The 18,494-nt window shown below is 36.6% G+C and overlaps 1 protein-coding gene and 1 non-coding gene across 2 annotated transcripts; one reads left to right on the plus strand and one right to left on the minus strand.

Annotated features, from left to right (window-relative positions):
• Positions 1-1,245: 1,245 nt before the first annotated feature.
• LOC127098354 (thioredoxin-like protein YLS8) lies at positions 1,246-3,248 on the plus strand. Its single transcript, XM_051036934.1, has 3 exons — positions 1,246-1,414; positions 1,765-1,915; positions 2,750-3,248. Exons 2-3 carry the CDS (start codon positions 1,796-1,798, stop codon positions 3,056-3,058), a joined length of 429 nt encoding a protein of 142 aa, XP_050892891.1. The 5' UTR covers positions 1,246-1,414; positions 1,765-1,795; the 3' UTR covers positions 3,059-3,248.
• A 5,960-nt stretch (positions 3,249-9,208) lies between these two features.
• On the minus strand, positions 9,209-9,315 carry LOC127098934 (small nucleolar RNA R71). Its single transcript, XR_007793617.1, has one exon. It is a non-coding gene; the product is annotated as a small nucleolar RNA R71 (small nucleolar RNA).
• Positions 9,316-18,494: the final 9,179 nt, after the last annotated feature.

An 18,494-nucleotide genomic window follows, 5' to 3' on the forward strand; every position in this document is an offset into this window, starting at 1 on the left:
GAACTTTAACCCATGGCAAAGCTTCGCTAGATCTGAGTGTCGCAAATGGAAGCACCACCATGACCATGTCTTAACTGACACTGTGATGCCAACTGAAGGAAAACCAAGTTGTAATTATATGGCTTGGTATATATCGGTTGATTTTGAGTTCATCACTGAGGATATGTACCTATATGACCCACGTCATGCAACTTACACACCAGAGGCCTCAACATCTAACCCCAACAACATTGTCAGACCGGCTACTCACAACCCCCTATCCGTCAAACTTTCCGTTCCACAAACACACAAACATACAACCCTAATATGCCATGCACCCAACCACAATACCAAGAACATACCCCGTACCACCACCAACAACTAGATCATCAACCAGAGACCCAACATCGCTTCACATCCAACATATCACCCTACCAAAGTCGCCTTAGCCAAAACACTCAACGATCATTTAACACCAACTGTCCCTCCTCCTACTATAGCCAAGAAGCCCAAACATCTCAAAACCGAAACCTTCAACAACCATATGTCTACCAAACACCACAACAATCTTTCCAACCTTTCCTCGACGCATCATTCACACCAATGTCTCCCTTCAACCGCCCCGGTCGCCCTCCAACAACTCAAACACAACTCAACTACTCTGGCATGGGTCATGAACTCAGCTATGATGGTACACCTTCGATGCATACACAAGACTACGCTGATTTGTTTGACTATCTCAACAGGCAATCTCTTGTCGTTGGTAGTGATGTTCCTGGCCCCTCAGATACTCAAACACCTGGGATGAATCATCAACGTGGATTATGGCCAAAGTTCAGGTAGCTAGGGCATGTGGGACCGGAGGTCGGTTAGGTGATCTCAGTCATCAACATTAGTCTTTTTTTGTATAAATGAGAATTAATATTAATATGAATTGGTCCGATTTCGATTTTATCTATCACATAGATTTTTTTTTCAAAAAAAATCATAAAACACACGGAGGTGCCAATCCAATTGGCATCTCCATTTAAGTTTTACACATGGGCGCCAATTGGATTGACGTCTCCATTTAAATTTTGCACATGGGCGCCAATTGGATTGCCCACACCAGGAGCCTTAGCCAATCCAATTGACGTCTTCTCTCTAAATTTAAGAGGAGGCGTCAATCCAATTGACACCTCCTCTTAAAAATGGGGTAGATTAAGATTTTTTTTGAAATCGAGATTATTTTAGAATTTTTTTTTGAAAAATTGGGATATTTTGATAAAAAAATCTATAAGTAAAATTTTTCACTCAAAGTTCATAGCAAATTAGGGATTAAATACAAAATAAATAAGATCGTATTTATTTTATTTTTCTTCTCAGCACCATCGCACGCAAGCTCCGTCGCTGCAGGAATCCTCACCACCTTCAACTCGTTCTTCCCTTACTCACTGTAAGTACTCCTCTTATTTTTCCGATACTTATACCTTCAAACTCATAAAACCCTAATTTTATCGAAACCCTAAATTTCCCCTTTATCTCAAACCCGAAATTAACCACTCATATGATTGATCGACTCTTTCGATGTTGTTTAATTTCATTATTTGGTTCAGTTTTTGTACATAAAGCAAAAAATCCCCAATTTTTGTAAAAACCTAATTTAATTCTCCCCTCTCAAATCCGAGTATGATAATGTTCATGAGTAAATTGATCTTTTAGTTTGTGTTATCTTATACATAGCTCTGATGTTGTTGAATAATGAAACCCTAATTGAAGAAAGTTGATTTGTGTTTGTTGGAGCAGAAAGTAGAGTTTGTGATTAAGAACAAGAAAGATGTCGTACATGTTGCCTCACTTGCATTCGGGGTGGGCTGTAGATCAGGCGATCCTTGCGGAGGAAGAGCGTCTCGTTGTCATCCGTTTTGGACACGATTGGGACGAGACTTGTATGCAGGTAACTGTTCTATTCTATTTCAAAATCATTCATTCACTATAACTACTTTACAAAATATCATCGAAGGTTGTATGGCATAATTTTCATTCGTTCAACTATACATGAAAATGTCGAAGTTTTATACTTCGATTTATTGATAGTACTATTTGGCTAATTGAGGTTTTAATGTATCAATAAACAAATCACCAACAAGTACTTTTTAGTATATAGTTTTTAAAAGAATATTACTTTTTAAGACAAAGCAACTTGTATATAAGTTGAAATTAGTTCAGAAGTTCTATATAGCGCGGATCTTTCCCTAAAGAAAATTATACGAAACCGATAATGGTCAAAGATAAAGAAGATAGGAGAGATATAGTGTGAATTTAGGGAGGAGATGGTTATTCACAAGGTGCAAAACTCTTTCTTCCTAATTCGTTTAATTTGATTTCACAACAAGCATTTTCCAAAGTTGTTTCTGCATCTTAACTTCTCATGAGCTCCCTCATTTGGCTTTTCTGCAAACACAACAGAATCTATATAGTTAAAGGATTTTTTTCCCGATAAAGTTAATTCAAATCTAGTTTTAGTCCCGTAGAGGTAGTCACACGTTTATGATTTATCTATAGTTTTTCACAATTTCAAGGATGTGATGTAATGTGATGAAACCACAAACACCCCTACAATTTTAAAGCCTGGATTGTTTTATCATATGACTCGTCATGTTTGTTTATTTCAACATCATCATATCCCAATTCTTGGTTGTAAGTTGATATGGGTTATGTCGAGTGAAATTGCATTAATTAGGCTGGTACTCCTATTTGATTTGGTGTTCTATTTTTTTTATGTGCCAAGATGGATGAGGTGCTGTCATCGGTTGCAGAGACAATAAAGAACTTTGCCGTGATATACCTTGTGGACATCACAGAAGTGCCTGATTTTAACACTATGTATGAGTTGTACGATCCTTCGACAGTTATGTTCTTCTTTAGGAACAAGCACATCATGATAGACCTTGGAACTGGAAACAACAACAAGATTAATTGGGCTATGAAGGACAAACAAGAGTTCATTGACATCATTGAAACTGTCTACAGAGGTGCAAGGAAGGGGCGTGGTCTTGTCATTGCTCCCAAAGATTACTCCACCAAGTATCGATACTAGAATATCTCAATTTCTATTGGGATGTTAACCTCATTTGGTTATTATTGGGATGTTACCTCAATCTATCTTTTGTTCCTGTATGAAGTGTGCAAATACTTGTCTGTCATCTTAAACCTAATAACTGCTATGATGTGTGTATGCCTAATATTGACTTTATTCTCTCAACAAGAATTTATATTTTATTATAGAAGTGATAAAAGGAATAGAAAGGTAGTATGGTGTGGGGTAGACAAGCAAAAGAAATAAAAAGTATTTTGGTCCTCCTATTTTGCATTTTTTTGGCTTTGATCCCCTTATGTTTAAAAATTATATTTTTGGTTCTCTTTTAAGCAAAATTACTGTTTTAAAATGGGGGACCAAAACCCAAAAAAGATAAAATAGAGGGATTAAATTTACAATTAAGCTAAATAAAAAAGATATGTGAGTATGAGTAAAAATTTAAGATATAATTTTGTTGTGTCTTCAATCTTTTCTCCATTGATTTTGGCAAGGGGCCAAAATTTTATAAAAATCAAATCTAAATTTTTTATTTATAATTTGCATATTGACCCTTGAAATAAAATGAAAATAACAATTTTTATTTTTGAATTTCTTAACTTGTCTATGTTTAGCATCATCCTTTAAACTCTCTTTGAATATCATGAAATGAAGGAACGTATGTTTAGCATCATCCTTTAGACTCTCTATGAATATAATTTGTTTTAAAACAATTGTTATTCTCACTTTTAAATGTAAATATGATTGTTCATTCCGCTTCGCTTTATTCGAATTTAAATGATCAAAATAATAACATATTATTTCATCTCATTCTTGTCTTTCCATTCGATTTCATCTATTCAAACAAGGTCTAAACAAGATTATTTTAATATGATGGGAAATGGGGGGATGAAGTTAATGTCAAAGGAAAAAAACGTTATCTATTGAGAATGTAAGAAAAAGGATGGCGTAGGTAACCTTAGAAAAAAATATTTAGCATGCGTGAAGTGGTTAATATTTTAGGGTTAAATATATTTTTAATAAATATAACTTTTTATAATTTCGTTATTTTGTCCTGATACAAAAACTCACTTTTTAATCTTACTAAATCACTTCGCAAACAAGTTTGTTTTAGCTCTTTTATTAAAACTAATTTCTATAATATTATATATTTTTGTTTAAAAAAATTAAATTAAAAACTGGTTTAAATAATTTTTTTAAAAAATATATTGTTTGAGGTATTTCATTATTTTATCATAATATTTTTTAATATCAAAGTTTCAAAAATTACTTAAATTAAAGTTATTTTGAATAATTTTTTATAAAAAACATTTTGATATATATCTTTTTGAAAAATAATGTAACTTTGACCATTATTTAATGAGATTAATTACTATGCATTGTCAGTGTAAAAAGTTTTACACTGTCGATTCATCACTATCACCCATTTGCATTATTTTATAGGTTTTTAAAATAAAAATCAAACTTATTTCAATATCCAACGGATAAGATTAACTCATGGTGTAAAATTCTTTTACACTATAAGTGTATATCAATTAAATCCTTATTTAATTTTCAATAAAGCATATTTATGTTATTCGTTGCCAAAATAATCTTTTAAGAGAAAAAAGACTATGCACTTACACTGTAAAATATTTTTACACTGTCAACCAATCAAATACGTGTATCCCGCTAAATCACACATTTAATTTTAAAATACTGGTATGACATGACAAAATGTTATAATTCTATTGGATGATGGTGTAAAAAAAGTTTACACTGTCAGTGCATTACCTTTAATCTCATCTTTTAATTCATAAAAATGAGTTAACAAATTTATTTTCATAAAAAATATTTTTAAAAATATAAAAAATTATGTTTTAAAAGTAAAACAAACAGACTCTTTATCATTATAAATAAATCAATATATGTTTTTAATAGCTTTTCACATATTTATCTGAAATATTATACAAATCCCCTCTATAAAAAAATAGTTCAAAAAATTGATTTTTTTTTTCTTTCAATTTCATATTGAGTTTTTAGTGTTTAAAAAAGTTATATTTAATTTAACACATGTTAAAAAAATTCTAAATTTTTGTGGAGATTTTTTTATAATCTAAATGTATGTAAAAAATCATTACAAGATATATGTTGACTAAATAATAAGGACTAAAATGGTTTGCAAGATAAGTTTGTAGAGACTACAAGTTTGCAGTGTTTTAAAAATCGATCCGGTTATCAAAACGGTGAGGGCATGGCCTGCCCAAGGGTAAAACAGGCTAGACTCTTGCCTTGGACTTCCAAAAAAGAGAAAATTGCCAAAGGTATTCTATGGATTGCTATCACACCATATGAAAAATCGAAATACCCCAAATTTCGGAGATACATTTTTGAACGCACTTAAAATACATTTTAAATTCAATGGTGAGATTCAGGCTTTAGGATGCTTTAAAAAAATTACGGAGATGCATCTCTATAAACTTTAAACGTCAAGATACACATTTCCTACTTACCATGTATCTCGTGATGATATTTAATCAAAAGGGCGTCAAAACTCTTTCTCCTTCCTCATTTCTCATAATATTCTCAAACTCTCATCTACCAAATCCTCTCAACTCACATTCACTCAAAATCATTCATGAAACTTCCAAATATTCTTCCATCAACATAAAAATGATCAAAGAGTTCATTCAACATCAAACTCCAATCATATTTGGTAAGTTTTTTATTTTTTTATTTTTAAATTTTTCCATAAATATAAATAGAAATTGAGCATTTGGTTATGTAATAGGTAGTTTAGATAGTTCATTTACATTAACAATGTGTTTGGTAGGTTATTCTATTGAAAAAATGCATTGTTTTGCCTATTGGGTCGAATGCATGTTCGCCATGGACGACTTCTGAGTTGCAAAACTTTACGGAAATGCATCTCCGTAAAATTATAACGTATTTTTAGAAAATGGAGATGCATGTTCAGAAGTTATTTTTTTGTTTGAATTTATATGTTTCATTTGTTTAATGGTTGTGTATTTTTGTTTTAGGAATTATGGTTGATAGGCAAGATAGATTGAGGTATGGTAGAGTTGCGCAACATGCATCAGTTCGGAGGGAAATATCCTAATCCTCCTAGGCACCTATTAGTTTTATCTCGGTCGTTGCTTATAGCCTGATTGTTTCTTCTAAGGGATCGACATCTAGGGCTCGTGCATCTCTTACTACATCACCTCGTAGGAGACAAGTGTCACCTACTGATACACAAGAGACACCTGACTCCCAGCAGGAGGCACCCAAGGCCCCGCATGAGGAACTTGAGGTCCTGACATCTGATGTCCCGCAGGGGTTTAGAGGAGGCCCACCTGACTTACCATTATTGCCTTTTATACCTGAACCAGTTTGTTAGACATATCTGAGACGGAGAGGTAAACCATGAAAATTAAAAGAAAAATGTATCTTCATCTTAATTTGAAAAGACATGTCTGACGATTTTTTATTTTTGTTTCAGGATCGAGATGCATTAAAATTTATAAACCATGGCCGGAATATTATGAGGCTATATGTGCCTAATGAGTTATGGTTTATGGATGTGTTGTAGGCATCTGAACTGAGATATTTAAGCAGGACCAAGTATCCTACTAATAATCATGGACTATTGTTTGTGTTTGTAGAGAGATGATACTCAGAGACGTCATCATTTGATCTCCCATATGGTGAGATGTCTATCACACTAGACGATTTCTCGTGCCTAATGTATCTTCCGATCAGGGGGGATAGATTCTTAAATCACAATAGGATCAACAAAAATGAGGCATCGGTGATGTTGGTAGGTGATAACATGAAATAATATCACATTTTTGGACTCGATTTAATTAAATTATATTATTATTTGTTTGGATTTATTTCATTTTATTCGAGATTACTTGGTATTTTTCCTTCTATTTATCTCAGGTAATTTATTTGAAGCAAAAGTGGAAAAAAGAAGAAAAGGGGTGCAAAAATGAGGAAAGCAAAAGCCCAGCCCACAATTACAAGCCAGGAGCGTTGAAGTTGTGACGATCGCCACACAAGCTGTGACGAGCGTCACGCCTTACTACCTTGTGTTACGAGCGTAACACATGGTGTGACGCCCGTAACACCCCTCTCCTATATTTTAGGCTTCAGAAGCGCAACAGAGGCACGTTGAAGCTTATTCTTACGCTTGACCCTTGGAACGTGAAGACCATTTTACGGAAAGGACTTTTGGAAACCGTTACAAAGTAGACTAATATAAATAGTTGCTTTTAGCCAACCCTGAAGCTCTCCGTCTCTTTCCGCCGTGCAAGCATATTTTACAGCATTACTTTTCTACAACTTTCTACTTTATTTGCAATTTTTATTTTCTTTTCCAGTCAATCTTTTAAGCACTAAATTAATTTTTCACACAATAGTTTCTACACCGGAAACTATTGTGTATCTTTTACTAGATCTAACCTTACGTTAGATCCTAGAATTTTATTCCTTCGCTTTTATTTTCCTGTCCGATTGAAGAATTCAAGAACGAATCCAACCGGTCTGTGGTGGAGAGTTCAAGATTGCTATTAATTATTCAGGTTCTTTAATTTATTATTTAATTTATATATGCTCTGCATTGCTGTTTATTTATATTGTTTGCCTGATATGGTTTTATTTAAGCATGATGATTGTTTAGACCTGTTTAGCATGTCCGGCTAATTAAATTAGACATTGGTATGTAAAGTAAGCGGAATGAAGGAATCAAAACTAAGTTGGTTTAATTTCATTTAAAAATAAAGTTACTCTTTTTATGGCCTCAATTTACAGCATTAATCCCAAAGTTTTTGTACGAGAGTAAAAAACATAAAGAAGTTAAAATCAATAGAACGAAAGTTTGAGTTTTTAACTGGACAGTGTAAATTGGACATTAATTCTAAATCAGGGCGAAAGCAATTTTTAGAGTTAATTAAATTCTAATCTTTTTCAAAAAGTATTTTTAAAGGTTGAATGTGAGAACGAGAGTTAAGCATTTAAGTTTAATTATATAATCTAAGTCAATAGAGCGAGAGTTTGAGACGAGGGTGTTTAAACGGTTAGTGTTTTCTTAAAGAAAGTTTCTATAGATTCTGTTGTTTTCAAAAGGTGATTTTAGACTTAACTAATAAGTGACAGCTACGTTAATATAAAGTCATGGTCTATTCAACAGAGCGAGAGTTTGAGAAAAGGCTTTTAATCAATAGTGTCTACTGAAAAGATTTATTTTAAAACCAAGAAACCAACGAAGATTTGATTCCCTAATTACGACGAACTACATACCGATATCCGCTTAATTGATATTTAATTTAGATCTAGTTTTAGTTTTACTTTTCCCCGAACAATCAAAGTATCATCTGCCATAGCTTTACGAAGTAACCTTAGAAAACGGTATATCGATTCATAAGTCCCTGTGGGATCAATATCTTTTAAAACTACACGATAGAACTGTGCACTTGCAGTTAGTACCCCAAATCGACTCATAAAGTCGCGATCAAGTTTTTGGCGCCGTTGTCGGGGACTTTTATTTAGTCGATATCGTAACTCTTCTGATACGCTGTAAAGACTAAGGCAATTTTTATTTTTCATTTTTGTCTTTCGTTGATTTGTATGCCACACACTCGCTCACAAGGCGAACCGTACTACTTACGAATCAACGACGTTGAACTATATCTCCGAGTCTTACGACGAATTCGGGAATATCGTGCTGCAAACAATCTTCCTCCAATCGAAATTCCCGACCTCAAAAATCTTCTTCCTTCGCCGATACCCGAGATGGCAGAACCAGCTCGTGCTCTTCGAGATTACGCCGCTCCATCGTAAGATGAGCCGCATTCGAGTATTGCTCCACCCGCAATCGAAGCAAACAACTTCGAACTTAAGCCTTCGCTGCTACAAGCAGTGCAACAGAATCAATTCTCTGGAAATCCTACCGAGGATCTAAACCTTCATTTATCCGTATTTGTCCAATACGCTGATACTGTTAAAGCTAATGGTGTCACTTCAGAGGCAATTCGACTTCGTCTTTTTCCTTTCTCGTTAAGAGATAAAGCTAGAAGATGGCTTCAGTCTCTACCTTCCAACTCAGTCACCACATGGAACGAGTTGAAGAAAGTCTTCCTTGCCCGATATTTTCCTCCAAGCAAAACTGCTATGTTGAGAGCCCAGATAAATGGATTTAAACAGAAAGATAACGAGTCTCTTTTCTAAGCATGGGAAAGATACAAAGACATGATGAGACTTTGTCCACACCATGGTTTAGAGGACTGGTTAGTAATTCATACCTTCTATAATGGTCTCTTATACAACACAAGGTTAACAATAGACGCCGCCATAGGTGGTGCGCTTATGGATAAACCTTATGCCGATGCTTATCAACTTATCGAGAGCATGGCCCAAAACCATTATCAGTGGGGAAGCGATCGAACAATGGTAGAGAAACCTCAAACGAAAAGTGGCATGTACGAGATAAGTAGCCTGGATCATGTTAATGCAAAAGTGGATGCTCTGGCCCAGAAAATTGAAAGTTTAAATGTATCACCTCCAGCCACCGTGGTTGCCGCAACTCAGAATTGCGAAGTCTGTGGAATCCAAGGTCACACTCCTGCAGATTGTCAACTCCTAACAGGAATCCAAGCAGAGCAAGTGAATTATGCTCAAGGAAATCCCTACTCGCATACCTATAACTCTAACTGGAAGAACCATCCTAATTTTTCATATAAGAGTAATAATGCTTTATACGCACCAGGACAAGCTCCCAATCAAGCCCCAGCTATACCTCCGGGATATCAAAAGCCGATCCCATCTACACCTAACAATAACGTTCCTAGGAAATCCAACTTGGAAATCATGATGGAGAACTTCATAGCTTCTCAACAGCAAACCAATAAAGATTTCTTAAACCAGAATGTACACACTAGCGAACAAATTAAACAACTAGCAAGTAAAGTAGATGCCCTGGCCACCCATAACAAAATGCTGGAAACACAAATCTCACAAGTAGCTCAACAACAAGCGCCTACTGCTGCCCCAACTGGTACATTTCCTGGACAGCCCCAACCTAACCCGAAAAGCCACGCTCATGCAATCATATTAAGAAGTGGAACGGAAGTAGAAGGACCGTCTGATCCAAGGATGGAAAACCAAAACTCTAAAAAGTCAAATGAGGAAGAAAGTAAACCTAAGGAAAAGGAAGAGAGTAATAAGGAAACCGTAGAAAAGAAAGAACCTTATGTACCTCCACCACCTTATAAACCACCTATCCCTTACCCTCAAAGGCTTATTAAAACCAAAGATGCGGGCCAATTTAAAAATTTTGTTGACCTACTGAAACAATTAAACGTCACAATTCCGTTTACAGAAGCTATTACGCAGATGCCCTCGTATGCTAAGTTCTTAAAAGAAATTCTTTCTAATAAAAGGAAACTTGAAGATAGCGAAACCGTTACACTCACTGCTGAATGTAGCGCCATAATCCAGAATATGCCTCCAAAACTTAAGGATCCTGGTAGTTTCTCTATACCCTGTCACATAGGAAAATTTGTCATAGATAAAGCCTTATGCGATTTAGGAGCCGGTATCAGTGTTATGCCTTTATCCATATGCAAGAAACTGGAAATGGGAGAATTAAGACCAACTAAAATGTCTGTGCAACTAGCAGATCGTTCTGTTAGATATCCTGTAGGGATTCTTGAAAATGTTCCCGTGCGCATAGGTCAATTCTACATTCCAACCGATTTTATAATTATGGACATTAGAGAAGATGAAGTTACACCCATTATATTGGGAAGACCATTCTTAGCAACCGCCGGTGCGATCATAGACGTAAAACGAGGACGACTCACTTTCGAAGTAGGAGAAGAGAAAATTGAGTTCATTCTTTCCCAATTTTTGAAAGCACCTGCAATAGAAGACACATGTTACTTCATGGATATCATCGACGAATGCATAAAAGAAACAGAGTTAGAAAATGGCAAATTGTTTGACTATCGTGTAGAAGACGAACTTAACCAATGTTTAGCAATGACATCGGATCCTGCGCAATGCCTTAAGAAACCAAACCTCAACCTGAAAACACTTCCCAAAAATCTGAGATATGAATTCCTAGACTTAGAACTTGAACGACCAGTAATAGTTAATGCAGACCTAGGAAAGCTCGAAACCGAAAAACTCCTACATATCTTAAGAAAATATCCAACCGCACTAGGATACAACATCACCGATCTTAAAGGGATAAGTCCTTCTATTTGTATGCATCGCATCATGCTAGAAGAAGACTGTAAAACCTCTAGGGAACATCAGAGGAGACTAAACCCGATCCTGAGTGAGGTAGTGAAGAAGGAAGTAACAAAGTTATTAGAAGTAGGTATCATATATCCTATATCTGATAGCAAATGGGTTAGTCTTGTACACGTAGTACCAAAGAAAGGAGGTATAACAGTTATTGAAAATGAAAAAGGAGAAACTATAACCAAACGAATCGAATCGGGATGGAGAATGTGCATTGACTATAGGAAACTAAACAAAGCAACCCGAAAAGATCATTTCCCTTTACCATTCATAGACCAGATGTTAGAACGATTAGCAAAACATTCTCATTTCTGCTATCTAGACGGTTATTCAGGCTTCTTTCAAATACCAATTCACCCTGATGACCAAGAAAAGACAACATTCACATGTCCTTTTGGTACCTTCGCTTATCGACGAATGTCGTTTGGCTTGTGCAATGCTCCCGCAACCTTCCAAAGGTGCATGATGACAATATTCGCCGATTTTCTCGAAAATATCATGGAAGTCTTTATGGATGACTTTTCCGTATGCGGGCAAAGCTTTGAAGAATGTCTTGAAAACCTAGAAAGAGTTCTAGAGCGATGTGTAAAAGTAAACCTAGTACTTAATTGGGAAAAATGTCACTTTATGGTACAAGAAGGAATTGTTTTAGGACACATCATATCAAATAGAGGAATTGAAGTAGACAAAGCCAAAATAGAAGTAATCGAAAACCTTCAACCTCCGAAAACTGTGAGGGAAGTACGAAGCTTCTTAGGACACGCCGGTTTTTACCGACGATTCATTAAAGATTTCTCTAAAATAACTAAACCTTTGACCGGATTATTAATGAAAGATGTTGAATTCATCTTTGACAATAAATGTTTAGAAGCATTTCAAACGCTTAAACAAGCATTGATCTCTGCGCCCATAATGCAGACCCCGGATTGGAATGAACCATTCGAAATAATGTGTGACGCAAGTGATTACGCCGTGGGCGCTGTTTTAGGACAACGAAAGGATAAAAATCTTCACGTCATATATTACGCAAGTAGAACTCTAGATGAAGCACAAATGAATTACGCCACAACCGAGAAAGAACTCTTAGCAGTAGTATTTGCACTAGATAAATTTCGTTCTTACTTGGTCGGAGCTAAAATAATCGTTTACACTGACCACGCCGCCATTAAGTACCTCTTAACAAAAAAGGATGCTAAACCTAGACTCCTAAGGTGGATCTTGTTGCTACAAGAATTCGATCTGGAAATCAAAGATAAAAAAGGAACTGAAAACGTAGTAGCAGATCACCTCTCTAGACTCAAAAACCTGGAACCGGAAAGAACATCGATCAACGATGATTTCTCGTACGATAAACTTATAGCTACTTTGAAAGAAAATAAAGTTGATAAACAGGTAGAGACCACCTTAGATATATGTGTTACACCATGGTACGCTGACTTCGTCAATTATTTAGCTGCCGGAATAGTTCCACCTAATTTATCTTACCAACAAAAGAAACGATTCTTCCGTGACATAAAACATTATTACTGGGATGACCCTTTACTTTTCAAAAGAGGCCCCGATGGTATTTTCCGTCGGTGTATACCTGAAGAAGAGATAGAAATTATAATCCGACACTGTCATTCCGCTCCTTATGGTGGACATGCAAGTACATCCAAGACCTGCTCCAAAATCCTACAAGCCGGTTTTTATTGGCCAAACATATGGAAGGATGTGCATGCGGCTATAAAAAAATGTGATAGATGTCAACGCACGGGAAACATATCTAGACGTGACGAGATGCCACAAAAGGGCATTTTGGAAGTAGAGATTTTCGACGTGTGGGGAATAGATTTTTGGGACCTTTTCCACCTTCTTTCGGTAACAAGTACATACTCGTAGCGGTTGACTACGTATCAAAATGGGTTGAAGTTATAGCTTCTCCAACAAACGACACACGAGTAGTAACTAGACTCTTTAAGAATATAATATTTCCGAGATTTGGTGTCCCAAGAATAGTAGTCAGTGATGGTGGATCACATTTCATATCTAAGATACTCGAAAAACTACTGTTTAAGTATGGTGTAAGACATAGAGTAGCGACACCTTACCATCCTCAAACCAGTGGACAAGTGGAGGTGTCTAACAGAGAAATCAAACAAATATTGGAAAAAACAGTCGCCACCTCAAGGAAAGACTGGTCATCGAAACTACCGGAAGCTTTATGGGCATATCGAACCGCTTACAAAGCTCCCATAGGGACAACCCCATTTAAGCTTATTTATGGAAAATCTTGCCACCTTCCGGTAGAATTAGAACATAAGGCCTACTGGGCTATTAAAAATCTAAATTTAAACTATAAGGCCACTGGTGAAAAGCGAATTCTTGACATAAACGAATTAGAGGAACTTCGACAAGACGCCTACGAAAATGCCAGAATCTACAAAGAAAGAACGAAGAAATGGCATGATAAACGTATATCCAGAAAAATCTTCAAACAAGGCGATATAGTCCTTTTGTTCAACTCTAGACTTAAGTTATTTCCGGGAAAACTACGTTCTAGATGGTCAGGCCCTTTCCAAATCACCAATGTCTTTCCAAGTGGAGCTGTGGAAATTAAAGGCAAATCTATGGAACCATTTATCGTAAACGGGCAGCGTCTAAAACATTATCATTATGCAGAGAACAATGAAGATTTACAAGTCCTGCACTTAGACGAAATGCCTCCAGAAGTTATAGATTATATTTGATAGTTTTTATGTCGAGCTTGCGACATTAAACAAAGCGCTTCGTGGGAGACAACCCACAAATATTCTTTATTTTATTTTTTATTTCTCCTTTAATTATTCTTCTAAATTTTATTTAGTATTCATTCTTAATTTATTTTAACTTATAAATTATTTTTCTTCTTTTCTTCTTTCGGCATTTGGCCAAATCCTGACTAAAACTCTTGTTTTTCTTTTCTCTAGCTAACACTAACCTGATGGGACAAATTGATCGTATGGGTATCAAATTCAGAGGGAAAGCTCAGAAACAAAAGTTTGAGGAACTAGCAGAGAGAGAGATGCTACCTAGTTTGTATGCTGATGATTGGGTAATGACTGCCCTTGGACTAAGAGAGAGTGTCTTGTATTTGCTGAGTCAAATAGGGTGGGAAACCACACCTATCCGAAGACAATTCGTCACTTACCGGAGACTAACGCTTGAATTCCTTAGCTCCCTGATCTATCTACCCAGCCATGGAAAAGGAATAAGCAGAGGTTTCATTCAATTCAGAATGTTCAACATGGAGTATCAATTTAACATTCAAGATTTTACCAACCTTTTAGGTTTCCCTACCTCTTTTGATACATTCACAGTGAGCCAAGAAGACCTTTTTGAATATAGAGAACTTGAACATTTTTGGGGAAATTTGACTGAAAATGACGACCCTGAGGAACATGAGTTTCTTTTTGGAAACATACATAATCCAGCCTTTCGTTATTTCCATAAGATCCTGGCCCACACCCTTTTTGGGAAGAAGTCAAATATTACTACAGTATCACGTGATGAACTCTTCATCATGTTTTGTGCTTCCTAGAACCGTCCTATGAATGGTGCCACTTTTATGTTGGCGAACTTTGACCGCCTTATCCAAGATGAACGAGCACCAATTCAAATAGGCGGATTGATAACCATGATTGGTAATGCTATCGGATTACGTTTCAACCTATGCTTGACCTAAGCTCTTTCTGTGGCATTGCGACTATGAGTATACCTTTCCTCTTCAACATTATGTTTATAGCAAACCTCGGGCCTGAAGAGTTTGAGCTTATAATTAACAACCAGGTTCTTTGCCTATTCACCTTGCCTAGTCCGAGGACTAGTGTTCATAACCGCAATAACTGGCTCTACAACCTGAACGGAATACCATCTCCCGCTAGATCTACTGAATCCATCCAGGACTATGAGATTTGTGACGACCAGATTCCGTATGCTGAGTCTGACCCTCAGACACCATTTGGTTATTATGATATTGACCCTCCTCCTCAACCTATCCCGACCGAAGAGTCGGCAATACCCGATCCTAGACATCATATGCCCGGAGATAATTATAACACCATCATTCAAGCCTTGATGTCAGAACAAGACGCCCTCAGAGAAGAGTTAGCTAACATGGGACAAGAATTTCTGGGATACATGAGCAGTATGACAAATCAATTCCACGAGTTTCTAAACCGTGTTAACTCCTTTGCTCCTCCGGCCAGAGATCCTGCAAGTAGCTAGAAGTTGTTTTTCTTAGTTACTTAGTTTTAGTTTAGGCTATTTATTAATTTTGTTTCACATTATTTTTTTATTAGTATTTGTTTTTCTTTCGCATGTTTGCTTTTGCTTTCCAATATTACATTATGATTATTTTACGAAGCTATTGCATTGTTGGTTTATTTTATTTTGATCTATGCAATTTCTATTACAAATAATGATATCCACTATATGCTAATAATTACTATGCCTGTTGAAGAAATACACATATTATGGTAGTAGAATAGCATGCAAGACAATTTAAAAGCATTACAATAGCAAAATACAATAAACATAAGCAAAACAAAATAACAAAAATAAAATATAATAATAAAAACAGAGTATGAAGAACCCACGCAAATGACCGTTACAAGCTGACTGTGTGACGAGCGTCACACAAGCCATCACGGTCGTCACACCAAGTGCCTGTGACGCCCGTAACGCCTCTGTCACGAGCGTGACACCTTCAGACTAGGTGAACGTTAGTAACCGTTGGAGACACGACCGTTACACCACCCCACTTTTTACCTTCCCCATTCATTCACCCATTTACTCACATTTACCCACATTTATTTATTTTTCACCCACTCCCTTTCCAACTTCCAAATTTTTTCCTATAAATACCCACCATACCTTTTTTCATACACCACAAACCATTCTATAAAATACCTTTCATTTTCTTACCTTTTACTTCTTTCAACCCACTTATCAGTATGGCGGGAAACCAAGCATTCGAAAATATCATCTTCCGATCCGAAGATGATAATTATCAAAGGGAGCAGTTCGAGCGTTTCCAACAGCGAGGTGTCGTATCTACCAGGTACCCTGATTTAAATTGTTTACAAGAATTAGGATTACTTCAAGGTATCCAATGGATGCTTCGCCTTGCTGATTTAACCTTTCTATGCACTCATAATCAACCTACCTACCCATCTCTCACCTTAGAATTTTTAAGTTCTTATTCGTACAACACTCCCACCGGTGAAGACGAGTATTTAACCGGTACCGCAACCTTCCGCATGTTCAACACCGAATACTCACTATCCCAGGATCAGCTGAGTGTCATGCTACAGTTCCCTGTAGGAGACCGAGTCCACCCAAGAATCCCTCCGAACTCCCAGTGGCAAATAAACGCCTTCGACCTCTTTAGGAAAATATCTGGTGTGGAAACCGATAATTGGGATGCACTACTTGCTTCCCATATACATAACCCAACCATCCGGTACTTTATTCGCATCCTGCAAAACACAGTTTTTGGAAGACCGAACAACAGCAAAGTCAACGCCAAGGAATTATTCTTCCTCCACTGCGTCTTTGAAATGGATACAAAGGTAAACGCTGCTTCTTTCTTATTTCATCATATCCGCACCCTATGTGCTAGAGGCCGCCAACCTTTCGTGATTAGAGGATTAATAACCACAATAGCACTTGGCTTAAATCTAGGGGACCAACTTCAAAATTTACAAGCTCTCCCACCCCTATTTATGGATATAAGCTATTGTCGGTGCAGCTGCCTAATCAAAATCAGGGTAGGCGGAAGGTATTATCTTATGGTGAGTAACCACGAAGTCCCAAGTGTTGTTTTACCCAACATTGCCCTCACAGATGTCACCAACCCCAACCGCTTCATCTACGACCTTAATGCTCCCGAAGCTACCGAGCCTTCACACGCAAACCCGCCTACAGACGAGTTTGAAGAAATGGAGCAAGGCGATCAGGTTCCTGCACAACAATCAGTCCCGCTCAACCCTTCCGATAACGCAGTTGGTCCATCCTCACGAGTCACGACGTCGTCGACGAAGAAGGCCAGCAACCAACGACGACATCATGGATGCTATCGATGGTATGCAAGCGCAGAATCTCGAAGTGATGCAAATGATGCGCCAGATGCAACAACAACAGGAAGCAAGAAATGCCATAACCGACCAGCGGTTCACTGAGTTGCTCAACAGGTTTGACGACTTAGAAGTACGTCAGCGATCACCAGGTCCAAGAACAAGAGGCGGCAGGCAGCATTGATTTTAGTTTTTTCTCTCTTTTCTATTTCTTTTGTTTTCTTTGAAATATTGGGGACAATGTTTCATTTAAGTGTGGGGGGGAAAACCTTGTTCTTTCAACCTTCCCTCTTCAAGTATGTTATTTTCCCTTTCATTGTTATTTCCCTTCCTTATTATTAAAAAAAAATAAAAATTATTATAATATATATTTATTTTAAGTTAAGTCCCTAGTGTGAAAAAAAAAATTCTTATTATCTATCCCCCTCAATTTTCTTGAGCCACAACAAAAATTTAACACAATCAATAAATATAAAGGTTGCTTATTTTATCAAACTTGAGTGAAATCAAGACAAAATTATTACCATACCAACGCTCTAAACAAACCTCAACATGTTAGATCAGAAAAAGTACCTATTATACCAATCCCTTGAACTTTTAGTTTTATAGTAACCCCGAGTAGTTTATACAAGAAGTCAGCACCATCTTAATAGCAAACTACGTGGAGAGCCGATGATATAAGTGAATGATTCCCAAAATAACAAAAAAAAATATATATTAGGAAATGCACTAATTAAGTTAGGTGATCCTTACCAGATCATTTAATCTAAAGGTTCCAGATCATACAAAAGCATGATACGAAAGATCCATTATGAGTTGGTTCAGCAGGTATCTGGTGCTGAACTTGGTAGGGCGGACTACGGTCTGATCCCCCACAATTTGCTATGGACTAAATAACGAAGTTATCCAACTTATGTACCAGAACTTCAAGCTAAAAAGGGGATCAGAATCACTAACCGGTCACTCCACTATGTGCGCGAAAAGATAAAGGGCTTAATGTGATTTCGCTAGAATGAAAACGGGTGAAATAAGAGTAAAGGAACTAGGCTAGTTAT

Source organism: Lathyrus oleraceus, chromosome 6, assembly GCF_024323335.1.
Source record: "Lathyrus oleraceus cultivar Zhongwan6 chromosome 6, CAAS_Psat_ZW6_1.0, whole genome shotgun sequence".
Classification (NCBI taxonomy): domain Eukaryota; kingdom Viridiplantae; phylum Streptophyta; class Magnoliopsida; order Fabales; family Fabaceae; genus Lathyrus; species Lathyrus oleraceus.